Genomic DNA, 14,189 nt, shown 5'->3' on the forward strand with positions numbered 1-14,189 from the left:
AAAGCTGTGCTCGAATGTTTTTTTTTTTTGGTTTTTGCCCAACCCCCCTCCCCCTCAAAAATCTAATGGTCCGTCCCTCATCATATGTTGAATGTGTTTCACAGTGCTCCAAGACCTCGTGTGCAGATGGGATAACAAAAGATCTCTCTACCACCATTCCTATATGTGTGCCATGCGTGTGTAGCGTGCGGTACAACCCATGTGCATTACATTATTATCAGGTCAGTCAAAGCCTCGTCCTGAATAAGGGTATTCCTATATATAGAGCTTTTGCACCATCACGTGCCGACGCTCATAATCCAGCTTGGGCTGCCTGTGGTTAGATGGAAGAACAATAAAATCCATTTGCTCTCGGGAATTGAATGCTTTCACATGTAAAACGATTGTATTGTTCCTGCTATCTAACATGGCTGGCGTCGGCTAATATAGGAAAGCAAAGGCTGCGCCAAAACAAAATATATTGGTTTTTGCCCGATTATTCCATTGTGTTATGAAGGACTATCGCTTGAAAGTGTCTTTTATTACCACTACCAGGATCCCTTGCACACTTTCTTTTGTCCAGTTAACTAGCACCGTTTGTGTTACTATACATTCTCATGAGGGAATACAAATTTAAATAAGAAAGAAAATTCGCAAAGCATTATGGTAGTGGGAGTCAAATGACGACAACATGCAAGTGTCCTAGTCACTAGTATTTATTTATAGCTATTTATATTGGGCTCCCTGTGGCTGTTTACCATTTATGTCACGTGATTACTGATCTACCTTTGTCTGTTAGTCACCCAATGCAGCTGTTGTCTGTCCGTCCATCGCACGCAACAACATCAACACTAAAACAGCCTGCAAGAAGCCAGACACCGACTCTACAGTACTAAAGGGACCCAAGACAATACCAAAGGCAGCGTCTCCTCCCCCTACGGGGAATGGCGAGGTTAAGGGGGCAGCGCCCACCCAAAATAAAGGCAAAGTGGAAACAATTTTTTTTTTTGTTTATTCATATATATTTGGTTCAGATATTTTTGTAAATGAGTCGAATCAAAGAGAAAAAAAGGTTAACGATTTCAAAACGATATATATTTTTCATGGATGGTTGACCCGTAGCTATGGCAACAGAGAAGTACCTTTTCTCCCCGTTACCATGGCGACATCAATCTCATCTGTAAATTTTTATCCAACCGTTTTTTACTTTTTTTGCTTAATTTTCACGTTATCATCGCTATCTTCGAACTAAAACTATACTTTTTCTAGTTTATTTCTAGAATATAAGTTTTTTCCCTAAATTTCCTGTCATTAAGATATAATTGATTAAAGTTTAAAGTAAATATTATCGTTACCATATGTACATCTTAAAAATCATGCATTTCGCCATTTTCGAATTTCCCATAGTGCATTGCGGATCTTGGATTCATCATGTTTTTCTAGACCACGTGATGGGTCACGTGACTAAAACAGATGCGAAATGTACCTTCCAGGCTATGCATAAGTTGAATGGGATGATGGTCAAGACCACGTGAAGGTCACGTGACTTGCGGAATGATATTCTTGACCACAAGATGGTCACATGACTTAGGGACTAATTCTTGATATTCTTGGTTATATAAGCCATTCCGAGGTTGAGGAAAAACTAGGTCGAGTTGGAATTGCAGTACATTGTGGGACTGTATAGGGGACATTTCCAAGGTGGCGTCTCTTTCGTCCCCCAAAACAGCCCCACAATGCACTGCAATGTCAACTCGACCCATTTTTTTTAGGAATAGCTAAATAATAAAGTAATGTTATATATGGCGATTTCTTCTATAACCGTATAGAGAGAGAGAAATCAATCTTTTGGACATGTTTTTAAAAGACATGCTATACGCGCTTATCGGTGTCCTCGGCCAAATGCCACTCGGACGGAAACGAATGGGGTCGGTACTGGGTTCTAATCTACCACTCAGAGGTAGAGTACATATATACAGTCAATTCAAAAAACGTTGTCGTCGACCGACTCAAGCCTACGCGACTGAACCGAAAGGAATATGGGTAAAAATCACTGAAGCGGTTAAATATTCGTTCTGAATTAATTGTTCCCGCTAGTAGTAAAGATAATATTGGCGAGAAACGATTCATCAAATGCATGTGTTTGGGTTTAGGGAAAGAAAAACAAAGTAGTTATGATTCAGTTCACAATTTCGAAAATATGAAAACATTAAAAAAACGTCTCCTTCAACACTTCCCGCTCGCCTACGAAGGTTCGTGATGTAAACCAGGCATAACTAGTCAAGATAAAATTATGGAGTCAACTCGGCTTCAATGATTACTACCCAGAGTTCCTTTCGGACCAGTCGCGTAGGCTTGAGTTGGTCGACGACAACGTTTTTTGAATTGACTGTATTCGTGAAAAACGTTGCACGTGCACGAATTAGTAAGTCCAGTAGACCTCAGTAGACCGTAGACTTAAACCTTTGCTCAAATTTGTACAATTTTGTTAGTTAACTTTCTCACAGATATATGGTATGCACTCTACTGGGAGAAGCGTTTGAGTAGGCAGGACTTGAGTACCCTACTCAACTACTGTCTACCCAAAGGGTCGTTTCCCAGTTCCCGCGCGACCGGTAAGCGCGAATCCCCACTCGCTTCTGTGAAGGACTTTTCTCTCCTGGAGGGATAATACTAGGCGTTCAGTGAATAATGTTTTTTTTAAAGCCGTAACAGCGATGTACGGCACAAGTAAGAGGCGAATGCTTCACGTTTACCAGACTCTACACTTGGTAGACGGGTTCATCTTCGAGTCTTTAGGACAACTAAAAAGTTGGGAAAATCTTTTCATGTTGGATACACTACCAATAGCCCTAGAAAAGCGAAAAAAATGATATAATAATATTATAATAATATCTTAATATTATGAATCAGTGAAAGGTTAAGAAGTCAAATTCGCCTCCAATATTGCAAAGCGTTGCGTAACTGTCACGCAGGACGTGCGTTACCTGAATTCAGGCATGGCGTGACTGTCCATTTGAATTCTTCGTTTGATTCCTGTTGGATTGGCTTTGTAGCAGTAAAGCTGTAGGGAAAAGTCCACACAGAAATTAACAATAAAAAGACATTACGTTATTTATGACGTCACAACCACTAGTACGTCATATATGAGAATACGTCATATATCTGAAAATGGCATGTATTTTATTTCATTACATAAGTCGTGATGTTTTTTAACGTCAATAAAACGTCAATGGAAAAACTGTATCATCTTTGAAAATAACTTTTCAAAATTACTTAATAATTGTTGGTTGCAAGAATTCCCAAGAGAGTCAAAAGACAAAAACATGGCGGCCATTGTGGTGCCGTTAACAATGGATGCTTATGAGAAATCTTTTGTTAAATGGTACCAACATGACCGCGATGACGTACCGTTCAATCGAAGAATTCGTGAGGATAAAACAGAAAATCGCTAGCGTGAAGGAGGTTTGAAAATGTGTTTTTTCATTAGCACTTGGGCAACTTATTCTTTTTGAATTTCTCCAGCAAATATTAATAGCTTGGGAAGCCATATAAAGCACATGAAAGAGTGCTTCATCGCCTATCCGAACACCTCGAAGCTGGTTAAAAAAAACTTGGCTCCACCTCGTTTTTTCAACTCACTTTTCGGTGTTTGGAAATTTGGATAAAACACTCTTTCATGTGTTTGAAATATTACGTCATACATGTTTATGTCGTCATATGTCACGTTGCGAGAACGTCACACTCATACTCACTTGTCCAAAGGAAACGAACAGAAGCTGTTCATTTGTTATTCCCAGTCCAGGGATCTCGTCCTCTTCGCCATGTTCATCCAGCCAGTTCTTGTAGCCCTGAATATGTTTTCAACGACATATTTTCCTATCATAAAATTGATCATGGTGTAGCGGTGGGTACTGCATTTGTCTCTCTTCTCTGGGTTCTCGGGTTTGATTCCTGAACTCAGCATCTTCTCCTTTGATTTGAGGATTTTTTTGTGTTGTCCTATTTTTTATTTTTAGGCCTTCCACAAAAACCCTAGTAGAGCGTTTTCACGTGACGTCACAGCGGCCATTATGGTGTACCAAAACAATACATTTCCTATCCTCCGGGAATTGAACTCTATTTTTATGCAAATACTGTGCAGAAAGTTTCTATTGTCTATGGCTGCCTTCTCACGTGAGTGAAATCGCTGTATATAGGACATTTCATTTTAAACTGTGATATAGTCGTGACATGACTTACTAAGCTAGTCTAGAGGTCGTTTCGTTAATAGTTATTAATATCAGTAGTTGTGGTCATACCCTGTACGCGAGTCGTAGTCCTGCATTATCGGCAATGTTCTCTGACAATGTCTGAGCGCCGTCATTCTACGAAATAACATGTTATATTTCCCAATCAGTCTTATCATAGTGACGTATACTGAAGTGTAAATATATTCCCTGCAGTTCCCTTCAGACATTTTGGTCATAGTTAGGTGCGTATCAATGTATTGACCTTTACACTTTCCAGTTATTATCTTATGACGTAATATATGACGTCATAGTCAAGTGGTTGAACGTATCAATGTACTGACGTTTACACTTTCCAGTTATTATCTTATGATGCAACATATGACGTCTTAGTCACGTGGTTTAACGTATCAATGCGCTGACCTTTACACTTTCCAGTTATCATGTTCGTATGACGTAACATATGACTGACTTCTACATTTCCCAGACTTTATCTCTGACGTTGCATAAGACGTCATAGTCACGTGCTTTAGCGTATGATTGTACTGACCTTCACACTCTCTCCGTTGCCGAGATCAGAGTAGTAGTTATCGTACTGATCGACAAGGCATTTTGAGCTGATTTGGAACTGGTTGAACGAATAGTTACTCATCCATGGCTCTCCAATCTCGCCATATTTGTTGAAGCGACTGCCTGTAATACGACACCAAAATATTTTTTTACAATAACTTACAAATTTCTCGCGCGCTGATTTATTTTGAGTTATTTTTTATTATCAATAAGAGGACAGACAGATAAAGCTGACGTCAACGACCGCGCGCTCTTTCCGTTGGTTGTTTTGATCGCTAAAAATGAGAATTTTTTATCGTTTTTGTTATTATAAAAAACAAATAGACATTAGTAGGTAGTTTACTAGGTAATTTAGGTAATATACTTTTTCTTAATGCGTCTGTCCTCTTATTGACGATAGATTTCGTCATTGGCTACGCCTCGTGGATCAACACTACTTTGACAATGTGATGACGCAAATTATCGTCAATAAGAGGACAGACACATTAAAAAAATGTAAATTACCTCTCTTCTTAATCAATTAGCAAGCACTCATTTTCAGACTATCCAATCACATTATAGTATTTGATTGAGCTAACTCGTATGGAAAACGAGTTCCGAGTTAAAACTTGGGGATTCAAGAAAGAAGTGAGGAAGTGTCGAGAAGCACTCTGCTACGTGTCGATTGTGATTCTTCTGGCACTCCTCTCGTGTTCTGCCAACCCCAGCGTGCTTTATAACTGCACCCAGCAAGCAAGCGCGTTTTCTATTTCTTTAAAAATTATTTCAGATGAAGGTTAAATCATTGTGAACATTTTTCGTTTGATTTTAGCAGCTTTTGTTGTCAGTTGGACCCGTAGAAATGGAAATACGTCACAACTTAATATTTCCATAACTGCTATATGTTTGTTTTCTTACCAAGAGCATCGAATCCGTGTGTTAGCTCGTGTCCAAGAACAGTGCCAATGGCTCCGAAGTTAACTGCTCTACAAGTACATAAACAAACATCCTGTTTTATCGGGTATTTTAAAATAAATAAACACAAAAATCATTGCCGTAGACGGAAAGAGCATGTTAAAAAAATGGTAAAATTGTGAAGTTTGAAGGAAAAAAGTTTTAAAATTGCGGAGATAGAGTGAAAGCATCCAACCCGTGAAATAAAAAAATACTATTAAATAGACACAAAAGAAAACTATGGAATTAGGGTCTAGTAATGTGTATTAGTCTAATATCTATTTCACTGGTTTAATGACTTCACTGTAGATGTTCGGGATTATGTAAATTAATAGTCTCTTTGCAGTTAACGGTCACGTGTCTGTACTGGAGGGCAAAATTTTTGTTTTTATATTAAATTGGTGATTCTTTTTAGCTACTTGTAAAGAACTGAATGAAAATATGTGTAACCAGTTTGTCACGAAATGCAGTTTTATTACGATCTCTCGAAACAGGTTGTAGAAAGTTTGTTTGCTCACCAGTTTATTTCACCCATGGGAATCAAGATGTTCATTTATTTGCTCTCAGTGAATTAATCAGCTTGTGATTACTGAGCTGCAAAGGGCCTATTATGTCAATGAATGCTTTCATACAAAATTTTTGATTCGGTTTTACTTTTGAATTACCGTGGTGCTTGTCGACCATAGTAGAAGGGAGGCTGTAGAATACCAGCATTGATATCTAAATGAATAATAGAAAATAATTAATATCGTTCTCAGAATAACTGGTCGTTCGACCAATCACAGCGCGAGAAACTCTAGTCTAAAAATATTCTAATGAATAATATTCATCTCTGATTGGCTTAAGTGCGGTCACGTGGTATCATTGTAGTTTCTTACTTATTTCATTTTGGCTCATCTTGTAGAAGGCATTGACTATTTGAGGTCCTGAAAACCACCTTAAAGAAGAAAGAAATGATACTCAAGGGAATGACACATGGTCTGAAATGGGAAAACATTGCACTATAGCTGAAAAGCATTTTTAGTAGTGCAAATGAAGTCAGGGTTTTCAAAAGCCTCTGTTTTCGCTGTTCACAGTAAATTTAATGCAATTTTTTCAAGTAATATTGCAAAGCCGACAATGAGGACTGGACGGGATTTCAAGTCCAAGCAATTAGTTGCAGTCCGAGGCGCAGCCGAGAAGAAAAATTGTACTTATAGACAAGATCGACGTGAAGTAAAAGTCAGCAATATTGCTCTAAACGCATTACACGTTTGAACGGGGCCTTATTTCGCAAATTCCAACGATAAAGTAAAGAATGCACAACCTCTGGATAAACAATACAAACACTTTGGAATTCCACGTACGGACCGGCCTTCACTGGAACAAGTGTTTGAATATTCTACACAAAATTGCGAGGCGAACCCTGAGCAACAGAGAGCTTGATACTGGAGCTGAGCATAGTGAAAGCTGAGCCAGTTCTTTTACAGCATTTGGTGTAGAATGATACTTACTCTTCATCGTCAACTGGTTGTCCAACCTTCGAGAAGAACGTGCGACTGTACCATTTGGAAACGTTCAACGCGTTCAAAAGGTAATGATCTTTCGTGTTCACTTCCAGCTGTATATGTAAGAAATTTTAAAGAAATATTGTTTTAGTTTCGGTCGTTTCTCATAATTTGATATTTTTCGTGTGTAAAATGTGCTCGTAAAACAAGAATTCAAAATGAACTTTGCAAAAATAGTTCATAGATACATTTTTCAACTGTTTTGATAAGCACAGCCTTTAAAGACGAAATACTCCTTTATAGTATACACCTACTTGCAAGAACGTTGTCATACAAAATAGAACATTAGTAATTTAGTGGGATAGGACTAATATTAAAAAAACAAAAGAAGATCACTGAAGCTGAACTCTTTCTTTTGTCTTTTAATGTATTCCTTTCTCACTAAATTACTAATGTTCTATTCTTGTATGGCAACCTTCTTTCAAGTAGGGATATATATATATGACCTAATAAGCTTTCTTTAATTTTCATGGCAATAAAGTAACCTGGTTATCAATCTTACGGGATTTGAATGCCCTTATAAAATAAATTTTCATGAACCCGTTCATGTCTTACCTGCATTGGCGTGCTGGGACTGGTTGTACGAAGCCTGGATAGCGCTATCCGGCGGATAAATCCTTATCCAGTGGATAAGTCGATGCTGTTATCCAATAAATTTATCCACTGGATAAGATTTATTCTTCGGGTAGGGCTATCCAGGCTTCGTACAACCGGGCCTGGTGGGATTTTGTGAATTGGAAGTAAAAAAATACTTTTTCCCAACCTGAATTTTTTTTACGTGGTCCCTATTAAAATAGGATAATCAAAAAAAGATATTTTTCTATTTAGGTAATTATTTTGGGGTGGCTCGATAAATGCTATATTATTTTACGAGCCCCCCTAAATCCAACCAGCCCCCCCTCTAAATCCAACCCCCCTACCCCCGCGTCCCCCCCCCCCCCCCCCTCTCCACCATGCCAATAAAAAATGAATGGTGCTTTATTCTTTGTACATACGCCTTTGTAATATTCTGTGAGAAGTGTCATGTTGTTACACAGACCTGGGAAGCCCATTTTGTCCTTCATTAAATCAACCTTCAAATAAAACGTACAAAATTAAGCATATCACGATTCATGCAATCAGATCAACTTCTTCGCGCGGAATTTGGTAGTAATAGGCATACTAAACGCTGATAGCTGCAATCTTGTTCCTCTAAATTCTAATTTCAAAATCTTGTGCGCAACTTGGAAAATATTAATATTCTTGTGTACTGAACAGAAACCTAAAGTAAAACTCTTTGCGTACCGTGGTGTTTTCCACACACTTACCTTCGCAAACACGGCAGTGCGCATGCGTGCCTTGGTGTTTTCCACACAACCTTTGTAAAAAACAGCATTGCGCATGCGTAGCGTGGCGTCTTTCACACAACCTTCGCAACATTGCGCATGCGTAGCGTGGTATCTTTCACACAACCTTTGCAACATTGCGCATGCGTAGCGTGGTGTCTTTCACACAACCTTTGCAACATTGCGCATGCGTACCGTGGTGTTTTTCACACTCCTACCTTCGCAAACACATTTTTCTTGGATTCCTCGTCCAACCAGTCCAGCTCGGCTACTTCGTCTTTAAACGCCTTTTTGATGCTGTCAAGCATTTCTTTTAACTGATGAAAAAAAAGCGAAGGAAACCCTTCTATTAAACTTTGTACGAAAACTAAATCATCAGCTGCTAAAAGTGTCGCGGAATTTATAAATTTGATTGACAAAAGGGTCTTAAATGTCACGCAATAAATATGTCACGCGAGACAAAAAAGAAACCTCACGTTTTATGTAAATGAAAAGTCATATCGAGCGTAAAAGTATACACCGTATAAAACGTTGTCATCACCAGAGGCGATAGGCAATAAGAGATAGGCGAAAAGTGATAGGAGATAGGTCATTCCAAGATCCAGGAATAGCTGGAATGACTTGTGTTTCTGCTTCTTATTCTCGTTAAGAACATCGACCTTAGTGATGAGATTGATTCAGTGTTCTTTGTATTCAACAAAATCATTTACATGTTGTAATGACCTACTGCCTATAGCCTTTGGCGATGATAACGTTAAGTTTATTGTAATAGGTGTATACGAAAATTATATCAAGCATCGCGCAGCCTACCAAAGGGACAATATCTTTATCAAACTCGTTATCAATAAACAGTTTCCCCATAGCCATCGTAATCCCTTGCTGGTCGTTCAGCTGTGTTATACACTCCAACCAGCGAGCTTTGGTGCCAACTGTCCCTTCTGACTTGAGCCTGTATTCGTTGACTGCTTCTTGGAATGGTGACGTCATGTATTCTAGATAACTTCTGACTGCTGACCACATGAAATAATTAAGGAGAGTTCTGAAATAACAGGAAAGGGAATTAAGATGTGGATGGATGGATGGATGGATGGATGGATGGAGGGAGGGAGGGAGGGAGGGAGGGAGGGAGGGATGGAAGGATCAAGGGATGGATGGATGGATGCATGTGTGGATGGATGGATGGATGCATGTGTGGATGGATGGATGGATGCATGGATGGATGGATGGATGGATGGATGGATGGATGGATGGATGGGTGGGTGGGTGGATGGATGGATGGATGGGTGGATGGATGGATGGATACACGGACGGACGGACGGACGGACAGATGGATGGATGAATAATATTCCTTCCTACCTATCCTCAGTTTTCTCAATTATTTTCACCAGGTTCTCGAGGTATCCCAAGTGTGGTATGACAAGTCTCTTCTTCACATCCAGCTTCGTCCCATTTATTTCATCGAGCATTTTGTTAAGGTACCGTAACCATGGAAACTAAAAGAGATTGTAGTAAAACATATATAGAACACGTTCTGTGATTGGTTGAAATATAAAAAATAGTCGACAAATCATTATATTTTTGGAATAGAGGTTTTGCATCATCCTGTGCTGGCAGCCATGTTGGATGACATAAATTCCTTTCTCTCTCAAGAATCGAATTGTTTCTCATGTGAAACGATTGATTAGCTGGAGATTAACTCGTTACCAGTCTCTCATGTATCACCTCCTTACCCCGGTCTTCGCCTCCAGGTATTCTATTGTGTACGTATTATACCAATTGGAGTAAATATCAGCAAACGATGGCACACTCTGAAATCAACCAAAAGAAACACACGGTCAGTAAATTATTCAGACTGCGCCCGCGATTATTGAGGTCTGCGGTTTAGTATTTCTCGAGCATGCGAAAGCAAAAACATGGCGTAAAACAAGGACAAGTTATTTTATTTAAATCGAATAAAAAGTGAATAAACAAGAAATTTGCAGGCAAATGGTTTGCAGTAGATCGATTGACCAAAAAATGAAAAAAAATTCGTTACGTGACGTCTAGCTGATCCGAGAGAAAATATTAGCCAATTAGAATCGAGAAGATTTGCAAACTGCGGTGCCTTTTTTCCTCTTGAAATTATAGATATCCAGGCATGGGCTGCAGGAGAATATTTGGTGTGTGATGGGGAAAATTTACTCAAAGTAGACCATAATGCACCACGATTATACTACGAGAGAAACAAGGTGCATTCTGGTCTATCTTGGGTACGAACATCTTTGTCTACATTTGTCCCTAAACTAGGCCACAATGCATTCTGAGCTCAGAAAAGCTTATTCCGTTCATACAAAAGCATGGCTTTACCTTTGCAATAGCCATTTCAAAGTCAACCACGTCTTTCATTTGTGATCGTGCTCTCTCCTCGTCTCCACCCAGGAGAACTATTACACGAACCATGTAGTCGAGAAGTGCATTCAAAATCTGCAAAAGTCAAGTCAAGTCAAGTCAAGTCAGGTCAAGTTAAGTCAGGTCAGGTCAGGTCAGGTCAAGTCAGGTCAGGTCAGGTCAAGTGAGGTCGATTCGAGTCGAGTCGAGTCGAGTCAAGTTTATTTCACACACAAAAATTACAGTAAAAAATGGAATATTGATATAGATTTTAACAGTTATAAAATTTACATAATAAATATTCACAAAGTGAGATCAAGTTACTGTGTATAGCTGTTGAAAAAGTATAAACTATCGAGTCAACAGCCAATCCTGTTACAGCTAGTATTAAAAGCTTGTCCCAACCGATTTAACGTGCATGCATTCTGATGGAGGTAATAAGTTTTGATATCCTAATAATATTAATAGATAAAGATGTCCATACCTTCATGTCGTTTTTTTCGTAAGCTTCTTTGATTCCGATATCGGGAGGATAGATCTAAAGAATAATATTTAAAAAATAAAGTTTTGGGGTGCAACGTCATGACTCAAAATCTTGAGATATAAACAACGATGAAACAGCCGCCTCGATCTAACAAGAGAAGCTAGTGAGGAATGCATGACATATCTCCATGACAACGCATATAATTTCGCTTTTGTCTGACCGTATGTCTGAGGAAATCTTCCGAGCCCGCAGTACAAGGTTTTGTGGTTAAAAAATGGTTTTGATAAATGTAAATTTAGACCGAACCATTGGCGGTAACTCCTTCAAAATGGGTTGATAAGCTTACGTAATCTCTACTCGACTTCTACCAGTCAACCATGGAATACTTAACAACTATTTGTAATATTCCTTGAATTTAAAGTTGTCTTAAAAAGTACAAAGGTGATGGATATTTCGTTATCCTTTCGCTAATCTACTTAAAGAATTTAGCACTCAATTACTTAAAGAATTAGCGAACTAAATGCTAATTTATTTAAACGCTTAAGGGTTCTTTTCCTGTCCAATATTCGATCGAGTACAAAAATTAGCATTTCTGCAAAACATTACTTTATTTGACGAGACAATGATGATCTTTATCTGATATTAAATGCTTCCATGCGGTTATAAATGACTGAAAATTCGAAACAGCTGTGAGCTTTTGAGGCTTGAGGTTTTGCAAATGTGGTAAAGACCGAGCATTACTTCGATAACGTGCGAAGATTGATTGAAAAATGCCAGCAATATCATTGAAGGGCTCTAGTATTGATCTTATCTATATCTACGAACGAGATTTTATCTTAAATCTCAATTTTGAGAGAGAAAAATAAGAAACTTAAACGATTCACGAACTTTGAAGAAAAAAATCAAAAATTGTACAACAAATAATTATAAAATAAAAATAAAAACTAAAATTTGTAGGGAAACATTATTCTTAACTTCTTGTCCAAAAATACAACTTTAGCGATTTCTCTTTTTTTTTAATATGCTAAGGAACTCGGATACTTTCACAGTTGTCTTATTGTTTACAAAGAGCAAACACACTCAAAATTTAAAAGAATGTATTTTGTACTTACTTGAAATGTGTTTTCTCCAGTATCTTTTGGATTTACCATAACTTCAATCGTGAAAAGAGGGTTTTTGTTCATCAATTTTGCCATTTCGTTTGTCCAATTCCAGTTTGTTGAATTCCAAGTATTGTTCACAAGTGCTGGCCAAGGACCTAGAGATCCCAGTACCTTTTGAAAATCTTGAAAAGCATTTCTTTGGATGCTATCTTCATTCGTGCACGAAGTAAAATAGTTCTTAACCTTTGTATAAGGATGATTGGTATCAAAGCTTCCTAGGCGCTCAATAATAAAGCGTAGTTTTTGATTATTTACGTTTGTAAGAATCATCATGTTTGCTTGTTCATTGACTCCTTCTGGTATAGGATTGGCTTTTACCCAGCCATCACAGGAATATTTCATAAAATTCTCACATGGATTTGCACTCTTATTCATATCTTCCATGATTCTAGCTGCAACTTCAAGACATTTAGAACTATAACAGAACTTTTCACCAGATCTTTTCTCGTCTTTCTTTATCTTCTTCACTTCCAGAGCGTACAGAACGACAAGTACAAGACAGATGACAAGCAGAACGACCACGATGGCTATAAGAATTTTCTGAAACGTTTTCTTCCGTTTTTTAAGACTTTGAGTTGGGGCATTTTCGATGTTTTCGGTGCTATAGGTAACATCTCCGTTCTGTTCCAAATCCTCCGATTTCTTCAGCTCTTTGAATGTACAAGAACCTGACAAAGACATTCCTAGCGATGATGAATTTTGGTTTTGAAAGAAATCCGAGGTAAGAGTCTCAAGAGTGTAAAATGTGCTGCTTGAAGCTGCTCGTCTCTTAATATAGGCAAATGAATATTAGCCGTTAAGTGACTTAAAACAATCATCATCTATAATTCGAATGACATGTGCGAGGCGACGTTAAGTCTATGTGCGGGTTTTGCCTTCAATTATCCGGGGCTTCAGTCACACTAGTCTCGCAATTGCAAAGTAGACCCAAACGGATCTAAACTAATCCCTGTTCTCATCAAATATATAACAACGGAACTCAATAAACACATTTAATACTCTAATGAATTGGGCATTTAGTTGGACAAAAACCAATTATCTAAGCTAAATTTGACGTTAAAAATGACTTTTGGAGAAAATTTTTCTACTGTATGTCTTAAGATTTGAGGTTAAGAATGAATGATGCATTGACTTTCAACACCCTGAAGGGTAAAATGAGTAAATGTTTTCATAACATGTTTGTTTGAAAATCAAAAATGTATTAACAGATTCACAGTCTGGTAATTAACTCTTTCTGGGGAACTCGGTAGGGCAGATATTTTAACGCTCAATTAAAAATATTTTTCCTCCAAATTTTTTTTCAAAATTCCAAAATTGAAGTACTGTATTGCTCAAGAAAAATGAAATTCAGAAGATTTATAAGTTGCAGACGATCGGTATTCTAGATGTTAATCTGATATTTTGTCAACGTAGGGGGGTGGGGAAGGGAGTGAAATGCTTGGCTGAGTTTGGACGTTAGACTCGAGTGCATAATTAGTGACTGTAAATATCGTTGAAGCGGGAAGAACCGAAACAAATGAAACTCTTGAGAAAAAATTTAAAGAATTCCTTGAGAAAATAACACAAACTACAGGTCAAGGATGCCTTTGGAA

General features: G+C 38.1%; 2 protein-coding genes across 3 annotated transcripts in view; one reads left to right on the forward strand and one right to left on the reverse strand.

Annotated features, from left to right (window-relative positions):
- The window catches only part of LOC116293439 (VWFA and cache domain-containing protein 1), a 23,821-nt gene extending 22,492 nt beyond the window's left edge, over positions 1-1,329 (forward strand). For both annotated transcript variants that reach the window (XM_089027729.1, XM_089027725.1), the window contains exons 29-30: positions 105-221; positions 779-1,329. In XM_089027729.1, coding sequence (XP_088883855.1) covers positions 105-221; positions 779-1,231 — 570 coding nt within the window. In that variant the 3' untranslated portion in view covers positions 1,232-1,329. The remainder of the gene's footprint in view (positions 1-104; positions 222-778) is intronic.
- On the reverse strand, positions 1,053-13,464 carry LOC116293442 (endothelin-converting enzyme homolog). The gene is made up of 17 exons (XM_089027737.1): positions 12,547-13,464; positions 11,435-11,488; positions 10,930-11,046; positions 10,314-10,391; positions 9,940-10,076; positions 9,394-9,622; positions 8,802-8,900; positions 8,254-8,331; positions 7,205-7,311; positions 6,590-6,648; positions 6,377-6,431; positions 5,676-5,743; positions 4,759-4,901; positions 4,281-4,346; positions 3,735-3,830; positions 2,967-3,043; positions 1,053-2,831 (listed from the first exon to the last, which is right to left on the reverse strand). Exons 1-17 carry the CDS (start codon positions 13,276-13,278, stop codon positions 2,732-2,734), a joined length of 2,295 nt encoding a protein of 764 aa, XP_088883863.1. The 5' UTR covers positions 13,279-13,464; the 3' UTR covers positions 1,053-2,731.
- Positions 13,465-14,189: the final 725 nt, after the last annotated feature.

The sequence above is a fragment of the Actinia tenebrosa genome, unplaced genomic scaffold (genome assembly GCF_029948245.1).
Source record: "Actinia tenebrosa isolate PJP-AT-01 unplaced genomic scaffold, QUT_ActTen_1.0 PGA_scaffold0__85_contigs__length_37466705, whole genome shotgun sequence".
NCBI lineage: Eukaryota > Metazoa > Cnidaria > Anthozoa > Actiniaria > Actiniidae > Actinia > Actinia tenebrosa.

Excerpts from the sequence above, each read along its gene's own strand:
- LOC116293442 (XM_089027737.1), bottom strand. The coding sequence starts at position 13,278 with ATGTCTTTGTCAGGTTCTTGTACATTCAAAGAGCTGAAGAAATCGGAG. Across the intron at positions 8,332-8,801 it reads AGAAAAATGTGTTTGCGAAG|GTTGATTTAATGAAGGACAA; the intron begins GTAGGAGTGTGA and ends TTTTATTTGAAG. Across the intron at positions 3,044-3,734 it reads TGTTCGTTTCCTTTGGACAA|CTTTACTGCTACAAAGCCAA; the intron begins GTGAGTATGAGT and ends TTTTCCCTACAG.